Source organism: Triticum dicoccoides, chromosome 2A (assembly GCF_002162155.2).
Source record: "Triticum dicoccoides isolate Atlit2015 ecotype Zavitan chromosome 2A, WEW_v2.0, whole genome shotgun sequence".
Taxonomy (NCBI): Eukaryota; Viridiplantae; Streptophyta; class Magnoliopsida; order Poales; family Poaceae; genus Triticum; species Triticum dicoccoides.
Window position 1 is genome coordinate 331,489,390 of NC_041382.1, and position 19,468 is coordinate 331,508,857.

The following is a 19,468-nucleotide window of genomic DNA, read 5'->3' on the forward strand; positions in this document are numbered from 1 at the left end:
TGCATATTATCAGTGGGAAAAATTCCTTTATTGGAACACTATGAATTATTTCTTTGATACAATGCTCAAGGTTGGGTGTATATTTGTAAAATTGATGGTTATTGCATTCATCTTGGAGAACAGTATATTGTGTCATATTTTTTAATCCTTTTGATGATATATTCTACCTTCTAATAATGTTCATCTTTTTGTGTTACTCATATATTATTTGTATTTCAAAAGCTTTACAAGAACCTGACTTTAGGTCCACTATGAACTATCCAACAGTTCTTTCAACTTTGTGAAGGACTAGCATTGAAGTTTCTTCAAGTTTGTTCATATGTTGTCTTTAGGTCCACTTGTGAGCTCATGTTTCGGGATTACGTACCTAAATCATGCCCTTTTTGACCAGTATACAAAAAAGATGATTTTGGATGGCACTATTTAGATGACGACATGACGCAACATCAGGTGGTTGTTATGATAGATGGAGGCCGGAGTCAGAGGAAGACGTGGTCTCCTCATCGTCAAGTGGCATCTTTTGGATGTTGCATTCCCCTATGTTGAATTGTTGGGTAGAGTGGTAGGAGGGAGGGGTCACGTGCTCATTGAGGCTGCCACACCCTTTGGGGATGTTACAACAGAGATGAGGAGACTGTTGCAACGCAGGGGCATATGTACTAGTAAATATATATAAACACTATTCTGATCACAGGATCAGAATATCATTCTTATCACAACCTGAACTTCCTGAGTTACACAGCCAGAACTTCCCTCTGTACGAACCCGACCTTCGGGCTATCTTCGCAACCGTGTGACCCCGTGCAAATTAGTCTGATCAATCGTGTTCTATGTGATGTAAGTGTAACATGGACACGGTTTTTTTTAACTAAATGCCCCTTTTAAATAGAAATCTCTCTCATTGGCGGATTTTGCTCTCGGGTCGTGATGAACTTGCGTCTGTTGCAATTTTACTGCCTGAATTGTTCAACCTGAACTTCCCCCGGTGCTAGGTTGAACTTCCGCAAACATTGCCCAAATGGGGCTTGCGATATACCGTTTGTAAAGCTATGGACACGAGTATCATGACCCAATTAATTGTTTTGGCAAAATATAAGCGGTTCAAGAGCAGTTTTGAAACTGTTTTTTCTTCATACAAAAAATGTGAATCGTATTTTTGATCGCATTTCTAAACTGTTTATCCGAATGAGGCAAATAATATGATGTTGGAAAGCTGTTGCAAAACCACTCCTTCCACATGTTGAAAGTATTTTCTAATTCCCTATGGTTAAAGAGTAATTTCAAAAATCGTAAAATTTCGCAAACCGAACAGCCGAGTTTGTATTTTCGATGGCATTTCTAAACGGGTAGTCCAATTGAGGCAAATAATATGGCATTGGGAAGCTTATGAAAATATGCTAATTTTTCATGTTGAAAGTGTTTTCTAATTTTGAACGGTTTAAGAGTAATTTAGAAAAACGGTACAAGTTCCACCTAGTTCGTATTTCCGAGTTAATTTTTTAACTGTACATCCGAATGCAGCAAATGATATGGCATTGGACAGATTGAACAAATGCGAAACTTTTTGGTATATATTGTTTCTCCCAATTCTTTACGGTTTTAAGTCAATATTGGGAATGGCTAAAACGTATTTTCACTGTAATTTCTACAAACTTTATCGGAATGGGGCAAAGAATTTAACTTGAAAAGTTACGGAAAATGCAAAACTTTTTCATGTTGATGGTTTTCTCTGATTCCTGGCAGTTTTCAAGTAATTTTGAAAACAACAAGATCATGCACCGCGTGAAGAACTTGAACTTGTAAGCATGTCTACTTGGACTTCACTCCTGTTTTTCACGTGCTTTTTTTTCTTGTAGTTGTCCATTCACTCAACGAAATTGAGCAAGTTATATACCAACGGAAAGCTGTTGTAAACACGGAACTTTCCTGTCTTGATCATTTTTTCATACTCGCGACGATTTTGAAAGTTTTTCATCTGAAATTCATTCAGTGTAGTAGTTGAACTTCCTACTGTTTTCGCGTTGAACTTCTGTGACATATTTTCGTTTGTAATTTTCTCATCCATTTGTCAGTGTTACACAAATGATATTCCTTTTGTACAAACCTCTCTCACAATAAATTTTTAACTTTCTCCGACCGAGGACTTGAACTTATAGCAACAAGAAATTTGGACCATGCTTTTTTATTCATTTTTCATGTTAAACACGGACCATGTAGTACATGAACTTTTTCCGTTTTTATAATTTGATTTTGTTTATTTTCTTTTTGAAATCAAGTTGCTCCCAAATAATAACTAGACTTCTTTGTGGATTGAGAGAATTATTTTTAAAATACAAAAAACAATTTATTTTTTGTGTTTTTGAACATGGAAATACAAGGTGAACCTCTCTCATAAGATTTTTTGAACTTCCCCTGACATAGCACTTGAACTTCTTTCAACAAACCTTTTAAGATTTTATTTTTCTATACTTTTATTCTCACCTGAAATGCATTCATTGCAGTACTTGCACTTCTCGTTGCTTTCACTATGAACTTCTGTCACATTTTTGTATATACGTTGAATTACACACAACTTAAGGTCGGATATTTTTTGCCATTTTAAAACTTGTAATTGGAGGTTGGATATCCCGCAATATAAATTCTGAACCGTGCACGGAGGTGCACGTGAACTTCTTGCAATAAATCTAAGTTTTTTATATACTTCGAACTTCTCTGTTATATTAATTTCAACTTCTTAGTCATATTCTTAGAAAGGAAATATGTTTTTAAATAAGCATCATTTTTTTTGTAAATTGCACTTCATAGTTTTATTTTTATTAGACACGGCAACAATTTGAGTTGTATACATCGAACTACTCCTCTATTTTAATTTCAAGTTCGTCGTTTTTATTCTTTACTAACAAGGAAAATCTGAGTTTCTTTATAAATACCGAACTTCTCTATTTTGTAATTTGGACTTCTTGGTTTATTTCTTTTAGCATCAAAATATTCTAGTTTTGTCATAAATATTGGACCCCTTCCACATTTTTTAAATTTTTATTTATTTGTAAAAACATAGACACAAATGGGAGAGAGAATTATGTGTGCATAAAGTGGGTAGTAATTTCCAACTTTCCCTCGTCGAGCACGTGAACTTCTAGCAACAAAACTTTTAGCCTTTATCTTTTCATTCTTTTTTCATACAAATGCACACCGCATAGTACATGAACTTCTAGGAGTTATCAATCTGAACTTCTCTCGGTTACGTGAAAATATCTAAGTTTTTTATAGACATTGAACCGCTCTACCTTTTTTATTTGAACTTCATTGTGTCTTCTTAGAAATGTGAAAAATTGGAGGTTTTTAGGTACATTGAACTTCTTCGTTATTTGAGATTGAACTTATTGGTATTATTCTTTAGTAACTAGAAAAATCCAATTTTTCTAATAAATATCAAATTGCTTCGGTTTTTCAAATTGAACTTCTTGGTTTTATTCTCTATTGACGAGAGAACCTAAGTTTATTATAAACATTGAACTACTTTGTTTTTTTAAATTGAACTTCTTGATTTTAATCTTTAGTATTGAGGAAATTTTGAGTTTTTTTAATAAACCTCAACCAGCTTCATTTTTTTAATTATGAATCTTGGTGTTTTTCATTAGTAACACGAAGAGTCATAGTTATGTAATAAATATCAAACCGTTCAAGACTCTTTTGAAAATAGGGAAAATCTATTTTATAAACTTTTTCAGATGCTCGGTTTTTTTATTTTGACCTTCTTGGTATTGTAAAAAAACAATGAACTTCTCGGTTATTTAAATTTGAACCTCCAGCTTTTTTTGTATAAATGGGGAAAATATATTTTCCCTATAAATTTTGAGTTGCTCTATTTATTTTAATTTGAACTTCTTCCTTTTATTCTCATAGTGACAAGAAAAGTATCTAAGTCTTTTGTAAAAGTTAAACAATTTGAACTTCTCATTTTCTTGTTTTTGAACTTCATTTCTTTCAAAACAGGGAGTATACGGGAATGAAATGCTCTTCACCAACCTCTCTGGACTTCGCATAGGAATAAAAAAATCGCTATAGAAACCCTTATGTCCTCAACCTCTCTGGACTTTATATATTTTCCATCAAATTTCTTCGGGGTATTGGATCTGTTTGTTTTGCTGAAAAACACACTTTTTTGAACTATGAAATTTCATTTCAATTAACCACTGTGCCCAGCAAGATCGCTGGCAATCAAGTCCCGGATAAAGTTTGGAGCAGAGCCCGGCCATACGACTTGGGACACATGCACCATCTTCGACATGTGCATCGCTAGAGCATCCACAACATTATTACAAACCCGTGGGAAAAAAGAGATAGAAAAAGAACTAAACACACACTTTTTGGGTGAGAAGAAAATAGTGGTACATCTTGTGAAGACATGAACCTGCGGGGCAATAATATTTGAACTTCTTTGTATAGATTGTCTCTGTCGACATGCACATACTTCTTCAAACCAAATTCTGAAACATAGTAAGAAAAAAAAGAGTACAGACGAGCACAAACTAGCATAAACATGTACGAAAAGTCAATCACAATCTGAATAACATCTCTGATTTTTTACGAAAAACTCTCTAAAGCTTTTTCTTCCCCTGTTATGACTGATCTTCAATTTACAAACTCACAGCAAAAAGGAGAGAAGAGAACGGGATCCATGGGGAGGCGTAGGTGCAGAATAGCAACAAGGGAGTGCTCCCTCAATGCACTGCACACACATGTGCACAGACGGCGAATGTGCTGTTGTGCCATCACTGGGAGGATGTGTCGTCCTGCTGCTCCAGTGCAGTTGCTGTTGTTTTTTCTTCTTCTATATAAATACAATCCAAACTGCTGTAAAAAACACAAAGAAACTTTAGACTGCAAAATTAGAAAACATCCATTTTTCTTGAACTGAACCATCATTTCTGTATAGGTACACTTTTTCATCAATAGTTTTACCAAAATGAAAGCAGGGAACCCAAAGAACTACATGTAATATTTTCTGCACAGATCTAATTGATCGAACTGGTCTAGGGATCAAGAATTGCCGGTGTGGAGCTTTGCGTAGATTTTTTCTGCATAGGGTTAAAACTTATTCACACAAAGATAATAATTTTCAGATAGCAATATGTTTGGCTATAAAATTTTCCGCTATATCAAAGACTTAACCAAGTTATGATCAGGTTCGAGTATTCAAGGATGCAGAGTATACTTGATCAAAAAAATCGTACACACATGAGAATATAAGCTACAATGGAATGTTAGTCTCGGAAGTTATCTGATAAATCATGAAGAGGCTAAGAAATGAAAAACTGTGGGGAAACCCTCTCTGAATGTACTGAAAAACACATCTCTGAACCTTAATCCATGTTCACTCTGAACTTCAGTACCCCTCAAAAACCACTGTGTGATCCCCCATCCAAAAATTGGACGGGTTGGTTTCTCATCATGGCATCGCCAAAAGCCAAGATGCACAAATAAGGAATGAGAGCAGGACACGCCAGCGGTTCTACTACTCCATGCGACAGAGTTCAATCATCCTAAAGGAGAGGAGGAAGCGGCAGGAGGAGGAAGGTCAGTAAGCATGAGGAGAGAAGGTCACCTGTAGAATATGAACACAGGCAGGTGGATGGCGAGGGAGTTGGTGTGCTGCTGTGGACGGAGCCAAGCGGAGACAGGAGTTCGACCATGGGGGTGGCGTCTAGGCGCACATTTTTTTGGCACCTAGATAATAAGATTTAGATAGCAGTAGATACTGATCAAAAGGAGAACACATGCATACATGTTTAGTTCCTACAAGTGGATACAAATCAAAACAAGAACACATGCGTACCATGAAGTTAAAAATTAGCTGGTCCAGGGAAGGTCGAGGTGGCGCTCGTGAGAAGGTCAACTAATCAGAGAGAGAGGAGGCAAAGCATGAGGATGTGTGGGCGGATGTAGAAGGTACATGGGCTCTCCAGTTGTGCTCACGTATGGAAGTGGCGAGTAGATGAGGTGGCGACGACCAACTGCAGTAGCTTGCAGATGCATGGGGTACCTCCCAGCCTTGGTGCCGCGCATGACAGTGGATTGGGTGGGGCTGTGGGAGAAGGACGACAGTGGATCGGGGGACATGGGAGGAGGACGGCGCATGGCCGTGGGAGAAGACGGCCGGCATGGCTGCCGGATGAGGACAAGGTTGGCGGGGCGGTGAGGAGTAGCAGCGGCGTCTAGGAGATCCGACAGACCGCGCACCGACGTGTGGTGGTGGGATTGGTCCCGGGGTGTACATGTGGGCGATGGCAGCGTGCGGGATTCCGGTGATCCAGCGACGCGCGGCGGTGCTGGGATCTGGCGGCGCCTGGAGGCACGTCCGGCCGGGGGGAGGAGCGGCGGCGGGTGATGCGCCAGGGGCGATGGCCACAAGTGGGAGGTGGTCGGGTGGATTGGGTGGATCAGGGCAAAAAGTCCTGCGGGAGGGGGTGGGCCGGCATGCTTTTTTCGGTTTGGGCAGTTGATGTCTAGTACGCAACTTTATTCTTGTAGACACGTGTTGGGCCTCCAAGCGCAGAGTTTTGTAGGACAGTAGCAATTTTCCCTCAGGTGGATGACCTAAGGTTTATCAATCTGTGAGAGGTGTAGGATGAAGATGGTCTCTCTCAAACGACCCTGCAACCAAATACAAGAAATCTCTTGTGTCCCCAACACACCCAATACAATGGCAAATTGTATAAGTGCACTAGTTCGGCGAAGAGATGGTGATAAAAGTGTAATATGAATGGTAGAAATGTATTTTTATAATCTGAATAAATAAAAACAACAAGGTAGCAAATATCAAACGGGCACAAAAACGGTGTTGCAATGCTTAAAAACAAGGCCTATGGTCTGTACTTTCGCTAGGGCATTCTCTCAACAATGCTAACATAGTGGGATCATATGATTATCCCTCAAAGTGTAACGAAGAATCACTCCCGAGTTCCTATTAGCGGAGAACAAAATATAGGAATTGTTTGTAGGATACTAAACCACCTCAAAGCTATTCTTTCCATTCGATCTATTCAAGAGTTCGTACTAAAATAACGCTAAGCTATTTTTTCCGTTCTATCTACCCTACAGTTCGTACTAGAATAACACCAAAGCATATTCATATTCATAATACTCAATCCACACAAAGAACTACAAAGAGTGCCCCAAGATTTCTACTAGAGAAACAAAGACAAGAACTTGCATCAACCCCTATGCATAGATTACCCCAAGGTCACCGCGGCAATCTGCAAGTTGAGTGCCAAAACATATATCAAGTGAATCAATACGATACCCCATTGTCACCATGAGTATTCAATTGCAAGACTTATATCAAGTGTTCTCAAATCCATAAAAGTATTCAATCCGATAACAACGAGATCTCAAAGGGAAAAACTCAATTCATCACAACAGGATAGAGAGGGGAAAACACCATATGATCCGACTATATTAACAAAGCCCGTGATACATCAAGATCGTGACATCTCAAGAACATGAGAGAGAGAGAGAGATTAAACACATAGCTACTGGTACAAACCCTCAGCCCCAAGGGTGGACTACTCCCTCCTCATCGTGGTGGCCGCCGGGATGATGAAGATGGCCACCGGAGATGATTCCCCCCTCCGGTAGGGTGCCGGAATGGGTCTAGATTTGTTTTTGGTGGCTACGGAGCCCTGCGGCGGTGAAACTTCTGATATAGGTCAACCCCTAAGGGTTTCGGAATATTTGGGAATTTATAGTGCAAAGAAGGGGTATGGGCGGCCACCGAGGTGGGCACAACCCACCTGGGCGTGCCAGGGGGCCCTGGCGCCCCCTGGTGGGTTGTTCCCCCCTCGGGGCACCCCCAGGTGCAGCTCTGCCCCATTGGGTTCCTTCCGGTCCATAAAAAATCTCCAAAAAGTTTCGCGGTGTTTGGACTCCGTTTGATATTGATTTTCTGCGATGTAAAAAACAAGCAAAAATACAGCAGCTGGCACTGGTCACTGGGTCAATAGGTTAGTCCCAAAAAATGATATAAAGTTCCTATAAAATGATTGTAAAACATCCAAGAATGATAAAATAACAGCATGAATACTTCATAAATTATAGATACATTGGAGACGTATCAGCATCCCCAAGCTTAATTCCTACTCGTCCTCGAGTAGGTAAATGATAAAAGAAATAATTTATGAAGTGTGAATGCTAGAAAAGTGCGCAAGTTTGATCAATGGTAATTTCAATCACTTTTCCTAGCATCATAACAACAATTCTTTCTTATAAAACTTCTCATATTATAGTGGCAACCAATTCACATGTTAAGATTCAAATAATGAATTCTCTTGAAACCCGACAACCTATGTTCTTAGTCACCAAGCAATTGCAATTCAATTTATTCAACAGAGTTTAAGTAAGAGCTCCACATACTCAACCATCATATAGTCTTCTATGATTGTTAACACTCACCTTGTACACATGAGCAAAACGTTTCAACCGGACACATAGAAAGATAGGGGCTTATAATTTCGCCTCCCAATGTATTCACCTCAAGGGTGATGTCAACAATAATAAGTCATGTTACCCATATTCAACTGGACATATGTGCCTAGATCTTTCCTCTCCAATGATGCTTACCAAAAGAGAAAATAAAAAGGAATAGAGAGAAATTTTTTTGACTCTTTGCATACTGAAAAGTAAAAGATAGGCCATTCGCAGAGGGAAGTAGGGATCTGTAGAGGTGCCAGAGCTCAAAGCGAAAATTGAGAGATAAAAACATTTTGAGAGGCATACTTTTCCCACCAATGAAAACGACTTAGAGCTCCCAACACTTTCCATGCTAGATATATCATAGGCGGTTCCCAAACAGAAAATGAAGTTTATTCCTTTTTCCACCATACTTCCACTTTCCATGGCTAACCGTATCCACGGGTGCCCTCTATACCAACACTTTCCAAGGAATTTTTTATTTGACAACATAAAGTAAATTCATTTTTCATTTCGGGAGTGGGCATCCCTAATACCTTTGCCTTACTCTCGTGCAATGACAAGTGAATAAACACTCATCGTGAGAATAACACATCTACCATGGAAAATATTGGCCACCCCTCACCGCCTCGCGAGCAGTACGAGCACACAAAAGAGAAATTTATTTTGAAAATTAGAGATGGCACATACAAATTTGCTTAGAACGGCAAAAGAATGCCGCATATAGATAGGTATGGTGGACTCTTGAAAATAAGATTTGGGTTTAAGGGTTTTTGGATGCACAAGTAGTATCTCTACTTGGTGCGGAATTTTTGGCTAGCAAAGATGGGGGGCAAGCAACACATGTTGAAGGATCAATAACAATATAACTTCTATGTGAATATGAACAAACATAAACTTACGCTGTCTTCCTTGTCCAACATTAACAATTTTGGCATATAATATTTTGATGGGGGCTCACAATCACAAAAGATTTCCATGATAGTGCATGTGAAAGTTCTCTTCCTTATACTAATTATTCGTGAATTGCTTGTATGACCAATATTGTGATTGTCAAGCCACAAAAGATTTCACTTTCTAAACCCAATGTGAAGCTACCACTAGGCATGATATGATTTCAACTTCATGACATTCAATTTATTCAACAATTTACTCAAAGGATATACGTGCAGCACAAGAGTAAATGACATAGAAAAGAGCTTCGTTGATGGGATGTGAATGCCGCTTACTTAGAGCATCTCTAGCAGACCCTGCAAAATCCCTACTCGCATAAGTCTTTTGCAGTTCGCTGAAAAGGGTATTTGCAGGCCGACGCAGGCAATGGCCGACTCAGACCCTGTATAATCAACTCGTAAAAAAGAATATTCTCTGAATATACCGAACAGACCCAGAGCTAGCTCTTTTTTTAGTCGTCCTCTTCCTCGCGTCAGTCCGGCGGATAGGCGGACGAGGGAAAACGCGGGGCGAGCACGGCGCCAGCGGAGGCCAGGGCTGCCGGGGTAGCGCGAGCGAAGGCCGGATCGAACGAGCGGCGCATTGAGCTAGCTAGCTAGCTCTTCGAATCGATTGTGCTGCTAGCTAGCTAGCTAGCTATCTTCGTTCGAATGGATTGAGCTAGCTAGCTAGCTAGCTCCGTTCGAGCGTGGCGGCCGGGCCGCGGATGGGCGCAGCGGACGGGAGGCGGACGGACAGGCGAGCTTCATGGTGTTGGCGAGAGCTAAGATTCCTCAGCCACCAACGTTGACCGGTATGCAGGGCCCTGGCAAAGTTGCCCTCAAAACTGTATATAGAGGGTTTCACGTTCGCGTTTACAGAGCCCCTAAAAAAATTTAAAGGGTCGGACGATTTTAAGGGGTTTGTTCGGGCTTGTTTTTTCGACCGGAACTGCAAAATACGGTTATTTTGCGGGTTTGACCACTTATACGAGGTCTGCTAGAGATGCTCTTAGCCTCCCCAACAATTATTTGAGGACTCTATTTTATTTAAAAACTTTCAAATCTAAGTGCTTTATTAAAAGAGCGAGCAAAACAAAATAAAATGATATTCTAAGAATAGCACACATCATGTGAAGAAGCAGAAACATAGGCTCAACCGATACTAACCGATAATTGTTGAAGAAGAAAGGTAGGATGCCTACTGGGGCATCCCCAAGCTTAGATGCTTGAGACTTCTTGAAATATTATCTTGGGATGCCTTGGGCATCCCCAAGCTTGAGCTTTTGTGTCTCCTTAATTCCTCTCATATCACGGTTTTCCTAAATCTCAAAAGCTTCATCCACACAAAACCCAACAAGAACACGTGAGATAAGTTAGTATGAACCAATGCAAAAACCTTATCATTCTCTACTGTAGCAAATCACTAAAATTATTATTCAACATTGCATACTAAATGCCTCTGCATATTTAATACTCCTATCCTCAAATAAGATCATTAAACAAGCAAACATATGCAAACAATGCAAACATAATAGCAATCTGCCAAAACAGTACACTCTGTAAAGAATCCAAGAGTATCAATACTTCCCTAACTCCAAAAATTATGAAAATTTACCACACTGTAGAAAATTTATCAGAGATCATTTTGCAACAAGTTTCAACATTTTATCTCATTCTGACTTCTCTAGGGAATTTTTGCGACGGTGGTAAACTTTCTGTTTTCGAACAGCAACATGTATACTTGGAAAATAAGCATGACAAAGGCTATCATTGCCACTCTTATTGAAATAGAAGATGCAAAACATTATTATAAGTAACAGCAAGAAAATCCTAACACAATAAATTGATGCTCCAAGCAAAACACATATCATGTGACTAATGAAAACATAGTTCCAAGTGAGGTTACCGATAATGTTGGAGACAAAAGAGGGGATGCCTTCCGGGGCATCCCCATGCATTGGGTCTTTTCACTCCATATTCTCCTCATATCGATATCTCACCCAAAACTTGAAAACTTCAATCACACAAAACTTAACGGAACTTTGTGAGATAGGTTAGTATGATAAAGAGCAAACCATTTCACTTTTGGTACTGTCAAATACAAGATTCACAATTGTTCTCACACAATGCCTACTGTATCATATCATTTCTACAATTTATATTGAGCAATATAAGCCATAGAAACTAGAAAACAAGCAAAGTATGCATTGAAAACAGAATCTGTCAACAACAGAACTGTTTGTAGAAATCTGCACTCAAACCATATTTCTACTACTCCAATGAATTCAACAATATAACTATCACATAAAGCATTCTTTTCATGATGCATAAGAATAGAATTTTTTTTACTCTCCACATAAGCAAATTTATTCTCATCAATAGTAGTGGGAGCAAACTCAACAAAATAACTATCATGGGAGTGAAAATTAAAATCATGATGACAAGTTACATTCTTATCATTATTCTTTATAGCATACATGTCATCACCATAATCATCATAGATAGCAACTTTGTTATCATAGTCAAAGGAAGACTCATCCAAAATGGTGGATTCATCACTAAATAAAGTCATGACCTTCCAAATCTACTTTCATCATTATAATCATCATAAATAGGAGGCATGCAATCATCATAATAATTTTTCTAATCAAAATTTGTGGGACTAAAAATATCATCTTCATCAAATATAGCATCCCCAAGCTTGTAGCTTTGCATATCATTAGCATCATGCATATTCAAAGAATTAATACTAACAACATTGCAATCATGCTTATCATTCAAATATAGTGTGCCAAACATTTTATTGACTTCTTCTTCTAACAATTGAGCACAATTTTCCGAACCATCATTTTCAAGAAAGATATTATAAAGATGATCAATAATATGATGCAATCTCAATTCTATTTTTAGTTTTTTCTTTTATAGACCAAACTAGTGATAAAAAAGAAGCTAAAAGATTCAATTACAAGATCTAAAGATATACCTTCAAGTACTCACCTCCCCGGCAATGGTGCCAGAAAAGAGCTTGATGTCTACTACGCAACTTTATTCTTGTAGACACGTGTTGGGCCTTCAAGCGCAGAGTTTTGTAGGACAGTAGCAATTTTCCCTCAAGTGGATGACCTAAGGTTTATCAATCTGTGAGAGGTGTAGGATGAAGATGGTCTCTCTCAAACGACCCTGCAACCAAATACAAGAAATCTCTTGTGTCTCCAACACACCCAATACAATGGCAAATTGTATAGGTGCACTAGTTCGGCGAAGAGAATGTGATAAAAGTGTAATATGGATGGTATAAATATATTTTTATAATCTGAATAAATAAAAACAGCAAGGTAGCAAATAGCAAATGGGCACAAAAATGGTGTTGAAATGCTTAAAAACAAGGCCTAGGGTCCGTACTTTCGCTAGTGCAATCTCTCAACAATGCTAACATAGTTGGATCATATGATTATCCCTCAAAGTGTAACGAAGAATCACTCCCGAGTTCCTATTAGCGGAGAACAAAAGATAAGAATTGCTTGTAGGGTACTAAACCACCTCAAAGCTATTCTTTCCGTTCAATCTATTCAAGAGTTCGTACTAAAATAACGCAAAGCTATTTTTTCGTTCGATCTATCCTAGAGTTCGTATTAGAACAACACTAAAGCATATTCATTTTAACATATAATGAGGCTAGCCAACTCGTCTCCTCGATTGTTCATGGTTTTGTTTCGAGTTGGACCGTTGGATGTTGGTCAAACAGCAGATTTTTTTCGTTGGTTGTCGTTGGATCTTCGGTTGTTTTTGTTTTGACCGTGGGGTGAGTTCATTCAGGCAATGACCTGTGGGCTCGCTCTCTCATCAGATTGGCTGGGTGAGCCTTTTTCGGGTGCCTGGGCGGCTGATCCTGCCGCGCCGCGTGCGCAAGCGTCAGCGTGCGTCGTGGGCGCTGCGCGCTATCTCCGTTTCCTAGTTGCCCCTCTGTTCAGTCGTATATGGTTCCAGCTCGCCCGCTGTTGGTGGGCCTGCCTTCTCCTTGGTCCCACGTGTCGGTGGCGTGGGCTGTTGTTTTTTGTGTGCGTGTGGCCTCCTGTATCTGGATTGGCTCGGGTGATGTCGTGGTTCTGCTGACCGTGTCTTCCGTATGGAGCGTCGTGAGGCGTACTGGCAAGCTACTTTTCCTTCGAGTCGTCTCATTGGGTGGTTTGTCACTCTGTTTACTGGCGCACTCGGACACTGCCACTTGGGTCGTGCTTCCCTTGACCCCACTCGTCATTGGAGTTACCTCTTTTCCTGTGTTCGCTTTGACCCGTCTGCGCCCTCTGTTCGGGTGGGTGGTTTCTCTGCTCGGTTTGATTTGCTCACCCGCCCGTGTGCTGCTGACTGTGGGCCCACGCTTGGATGGGCTCACAGGTCTGTGACTCGCCGGCGTCTTCTGGGGTGTGGCTTGCTTGGTGCCATGCTGCTGTGCCCGACGCGCGCCCTGGGCGCGGTGGACGTGCGTGTGTCACTCCGTGGGGCCGTTGCCGCGTCGCGTGCATCTGCCATGCCCAGGCTGCACGTTGTCCGCCGCTATCGCTGACGGTGGGTTCTGGCCCCACGCAGGCCGCATGTCGGTGTCTGCTTCGTGGGTTCCGATGCCGCTCTTGCGAGTTGGGCGTCCCGTTGCGGTGGGCAAGGGCCCCCTTTTCTCTTCGATGTTGGCCTTTTCTTCTTCTCATGCTTCTCATTCTGTGCACGCTCGCTTCGCCCACTGCTGCGCGCTCTATTCGTCTCCTCGCTTCATCCCGTTCGAGCGCCCTGTCCTCCGGCTCTGCCATCCGTTCCTCCATGGGTGCTGTTGGTTGAGGTTCTTTCTATTCTGCTCCTCCGGTTCTTTCCTGTCGTTGTTTCTATGATTTACTGATCTCGTCTGTTTCCATTTGCTCCCTTCGTGCGCAGCTTGCTTGGATTTCACGTTGGCTCTTTCGTAGGAGCGTGGGTGGTTCCGTCCTTGCTGTCCAGGTTAGTGCGCGCCTCCCCTGCTTCTCTATGGGTGCATGCTTGTTAGGTGTTTGATAAAATGTGTGAGGGCTGCTTGGTGAAATGCGTGTATGCTGCCATCTGTTTTCATCTTGCGTTGGTTGTGCATGGTTCGTGGTGTTAGTTTCCGCGGCTTGTATGAGGATATGATGAACTGATACTTCTGTAAAATAGTGATGTTTGAAGGCCTTGTATCTTTTTGTTTTGCTTTTATTTTGTTGCTTGTTTTGCTGTTTGCGTCTGAATGGATGAACGCTTCTGTTTCCATCATTGCGCCTGTTGGAATGCCATTGTAGCGCGGTGTGCTTTCTCGGCCCTTCCGCGCGTGTGTGGGCTCGCACGCAAAGAAATGCTCAGTGCTCGTTGCTTTCTCGTGTGTTTTACAGCAGCTATCAATGGACGCAGAAGACATTTGTGCCTTATTTTCTAACTAGAGCTAGAGCCGTACTTTTACAGCAGCTACCAATGGACGCAGAAGAGATACGTGCCATATTTTCTCCGGCCGAAGAACATTCCGTCAATGACCAGACTAAAGAACAGCCGGATGAGGGTACCCCTCTCCCCAACAAACCAGATGTTTAGAATGACTTCTTTACCAATTCCTGCAATGCCCATAATTTCTGTCATGCCAATGCGCCACTGCTCATATTTATTGACTTCTGGTCCCAGCTGATAGCATATTCTGTTGTTGATTGACAAAATGGTTGATTATATGCTGCAATTAGGTTCAACCTAGGCATTATCCAATACAGAACGACATATGCAAACAAACAGCACATGTACAAGTGCAGAATTCCTAAGAGATCTCTTTTATAACCAAATTAAACAATTAGTAGTTGATAACTGATTTTGTTTGCAACCATTATAGTATTCCTCTCCCTAGCTTGCTATGTGCTTCTCTTAAATGTCAATAGGTCTGTATAAGCTACTAATTAATATCTGCGCGCTGCAGGATGAAGTGGCAAGCATGGAAGTAACCCACAGTCAGTTTTCTTCATATGCGGCATGGTACAAACAATATGAGGTTAGTGATTACAATTAAAAACAGCCACTCCCAGTTATTTCAGAGACAACTTAATATTAGTATTGGCCTATAGATTATCACGGCATTCAACTAACTTCATTTACAGTTTGTTTTAGCCATTTTGTTCCTTTGGACCTCAAAATAGTAACTCACATCTTCCCTACGTTGCTTAAATCTTTTACTGCTATCATATCATGTAACTGATCTTTCGTTACTCTCGGAACCTTGATAAAACTCCTGAAAATGAAACTAAAGCTATATACAGCCAAAACGTGTAGGTTCTGTTGCTGTTAAACCTATTGCGAGTCAGGCTGCCTCACATTGTTTCCAGCGTATCACCGTTTAATCTGTAGAAAGAGATCCTGTTTTAGCTGGTTGTGATTCTTTAGATTTCCATTGCCGGAGAGAACCAATGATCTTACTTTGCAAACAACATGAGCTTATTCATCTATAACTGTGTTTTCTTCGAAGTTAACTACAGAAGCATTGCTTTTATTCTCAGGTTTTAATTTTCTTTCATGCTTCCTATCCAACAGAAAATCTGTGTCACTGGTTGTAACATTTCTTCTAAAGTCAACGCTGTCTTTTCTGTCACAGGTTTACTGTTTTTTCTATTGTCAGTCCTATGGCCTGTCTTTCTGTAGCGAGCGTCTTTTACGCTTGGTTACCAAACTTATCAATTAGCATGCCTATTACTCTGCATGTATAGCCTTCATTATAACTGTAAAGAATACAATTTGAGGATAAGCTGCCAATCCTTCTGTCTTGGATATAAAATAATTAGGCAATTCTAAATTGTCTTAAATTTCCCTGAAATGAAAAATGGACTGATCTACCTGTTGCATGTGCTACTAAACATAAATCTAAAAAACTATTACTGCCATTTTGTTGGCACTTTCCATAATGAACTGGGTTTCTGTTCACACACATGTACTGCTGCATTGTCCTATACATGTTGTGATTCACTTTTATCCTCTCTATTCTAATTCAGTAGCTTGCTCATTGTTTTTATTTGTTCACTTATTTGTGTTGCCTCACAAATTATGAGTTGCAAGTATGATCGGCATCTTTAACCATGCTATTATATTTATTACTTTTCTAAACTGAAGTGTTCGTGACAATTACATATGAGAGTACATATAATTGAGTTGTGCTGACTTGCTTTCCTAAACTGATAAGCTGGAGCTGGAGTTACATATGAGAGTTGAGATAATTAAGCTGTGCTCCTGACTTACTTTTCTGAACCGAAGTGTTCCTAGGATTACCTTCTTTTATTGCATCTAACTATTAGCTGCCTGATAAGAGTAGAGATAAATGCCTTTTTCCCTTAAATTTATCTGTATGTCGGTGGCGTTGTTTTTATTCTGTTGATGTCGGTCTATGTAGGTTATTAAATCGTCTCGCTGTTTATGCTTTGTTGTGCATGTGATTCTATATACTTGACTACTTTGCGACATGTATTTGCATAGTCATATACACCTTTTTCCAGGAAGTGAGCTGGATTATCAATATGCTTGGAGCCCTATTTCCAATCTCTCTCAAATTGCTTGTGTTGTAAATTTCTTTGTAGGTTTACTGGTTTTGGTTCACACAGAACAGCTCCAGGCTTAGGGTGGACTTTGTAGGAGCATCAAGTTGGTGAATGTGAAGCTATATGACTGGGTTCTCCATTCCTATTTTTACGCATTTTGTTCATCCTCAAAATAGTTCCTGGCCGGCTCATTTTTACATGTGTGGTTGTTGTTATTCAAGAGAATTGAATTAGTGAAATGGCTGGTGTTGGTTAATATAGTGGCCACTCAAACCCGCTCTACATAGTTGAATTTTTAGATCTTTCCAATGATGTCTTTAACTTCATATCAGATTCGGATTTTTATCCTGTGTCACTTGCTGGGTTTTTTCAATTACTTGGTAGTCGTGCATCCTGTGTCATTTATCGGTTCTTGCTTATGGTTTTCAAAAGTCCAGCCATCCAAGCCTGCTCAAGCTATGGGAAAGTTCACCTTCAACTCACTATGACCATGCAACCTCATTAATTTAAAGGTACATATATTTTAAAACAAAAGCCTATGTATTTTTTGCTAAAAAACAGAAAGTCACTGAAAACTGCAAATGTTTTCAATGCGAACATGATTTCAAATGGGTCTCTTCGAACATGGTAAAGTATTTTGACTTATCAAATTAAAATGTGTATATACATCTCATTGTGGACAACAATCCATCATGTTTCCTATTAAAGGGGATTAAACCATGAGTATTCTTTTCATGTTTCCTATTAAAGGGGATTAAATCATGGGTATTTTTTTCATCGCGCACATGGATTTAGTGTGCCTCTGCACCATTTGGCGCAACGGGTCCACTAGTATTCATAATACTCAATCCACACAAAGAACTACAAAGAGTGCCCCAAGATTTCTGCCAGAGAAAAAAGGACAAGAACATGCATCAACCCCTATGCATAGATTACCCCAAGGTCACCGCGGGATTACGCAAGTTGAGTGCCAAAATATATATCAAGTGAATCAATATGATACCCCATTGTCACCACGAGTATTCAATTGCAAGACATATATCTAGTGTTCTCAAATCCATAAAAGTATTCAATCCGATAACAACGAGATCTCAAAGGGAAAAACTCAATTCATCACAACAAGATAGAGAGGGGAAAACACCATATGATCCGACTATATTAACAAAGCCCGCGATACATCAAGATCGTGACATCTCAAGAACACGAGAGAGAGAGAGAGAGAGAGAGAGAGAGAGAGAGAGAGAGAGAGAGAGAGAGAGAGTAAACACATAGCTACTGGTACAAACCCTCAGCCCCGAGGGTGGACTACTCCCTCCTCATCGTGGTGGCCGCCGGGATGATGAAGATGGCCACCTGAGATGATTCCCCCATCCGACAGGGTGCCAGAACGGGTCTAGATTGGTTTTTGGTGGCTACGGAGCCCTCCGGCGGTGGAACTTCTGATCTTGGTTAACTCAGAAAGGTTTCAGAATATTTGGGAATTTATAGTGCAAAGAAGGGGTACGGGAGGCCACCGAGGTGGGCACAACCCACCTAGGCGCGCCAGGGGGCCCTCGCACGCCCTGGTGGGTTGTGCCCCCCTCGGGGCACCCCCCCAGGTGCAGCTCTGGCCCATTGGGTTCCTTCCGGTCCATAAAAAATATCCAAAAAGTTTCACAGAGTTTGGACTCTGTTTTATATTACTTTTCTGTGATGTAAAAAACAAGCAAAAAAACAGCAACTGGCACTGGGCACTGGGTCAATAGGTTAGTCCCAAAAATGATATAAAGTTGCTTAAAATAATTGTAAAACATTCAAGAATGATAAAATAACAGAATGCATACTTCATAAATTATAGATACGTTGGAGACGTATCAGCAGTCCGGCAACACCGCGTCGCACCTATATAGCACCGCTGTGATCAGAGTAACTATTCTGATTCCAGGATCAGAATAGTGCTAACCTATATATATATGGCTTCTGCATAACATCTCCATCATCATTTTCAGTACATCTTACGCAGGTGAGTTAGGATGCACTTTATCCCAGAAAGGTATCTATCGTTCAAACCAGAGGAGTGCTTCAAACTATATATGGCTTCTGCACAGCATCTCCATCATCATTTTCAGTACATCTTACGCAGGTGAGTTAGGATGCACTTTATCCCAGAAAGGTATCTATCATTCAAACCAGAGGAGTGCTTCAAACTATATATGGCTTCTGCACAGCATCTCCATCATCATTTTCAGTACATCTTACGCAGGTGAGTTAGGATGCACTTTATCCCAGAAAGGTATCTATCGTTCAAACCAGAGGAGTGCTTCAAACTAACCACAGTACATAATATCCAACAAAAGAGGGTCATGCTACAGTAGCAGGATACATGGCTCAGTCTAGATATCAGTAGGAATCAAGTTGTGCATATTTGCTGTTGGCATGAACCACATCGCCGCATGTCGGGTTTGCAAAAGCCATCCATCGCATGGAAGATTGATGCCTTTCACACACTGGAGATTATCTGGC

At 40.5% G+C, this 19,468-nt stretch overlaps 1 protein-coding gene across 5 annotated transcripts; it reads left to right on the forward strand.

Annotated features, from left to right (window-relative positions):
• The first annotated feature begins 13,928 nt into the window (after positions 1-13,928).
• LOC119354515 lies at positions 13,929-17,357 on the forward strand. Of its 5 annotated transcripts, none has more exons than XR_005171007.1 (5): positions 13,929-14,238; positions 14,331-14,393; positions 14,798-14,961; positions 15,364-15,435; positions 17,006-17,357. XR_005171007.1 is itself a non-coding variant. In XM_037621234.1 (5 exons), exons 1-5 carry the CDS (start codon positions 14,000-14,002, stop codon positions 17,075-17,077), a joined length of 540 nt encoding a protein of 179 aa, XP_037477131.1. In that variant the 5' UTR covers positions 13,929-13,999; the 3' UTR covers positions 17,078-17,357. The 5 variants fall into 5 exon arrangements, 2 of the variants coding, with proteins under 2 accessions (XP_037477131.1, XP_037477132.1); XR_005171008.1 differs by having other exon boundaries at positions 14,801-14,961; XM_037621234.1 differs by having other exon boundaries at positions 14,868-14,961.
• The last annotated feature ends 2,111 nt before the right edge of the window (positions 17,358-19,468 follow it).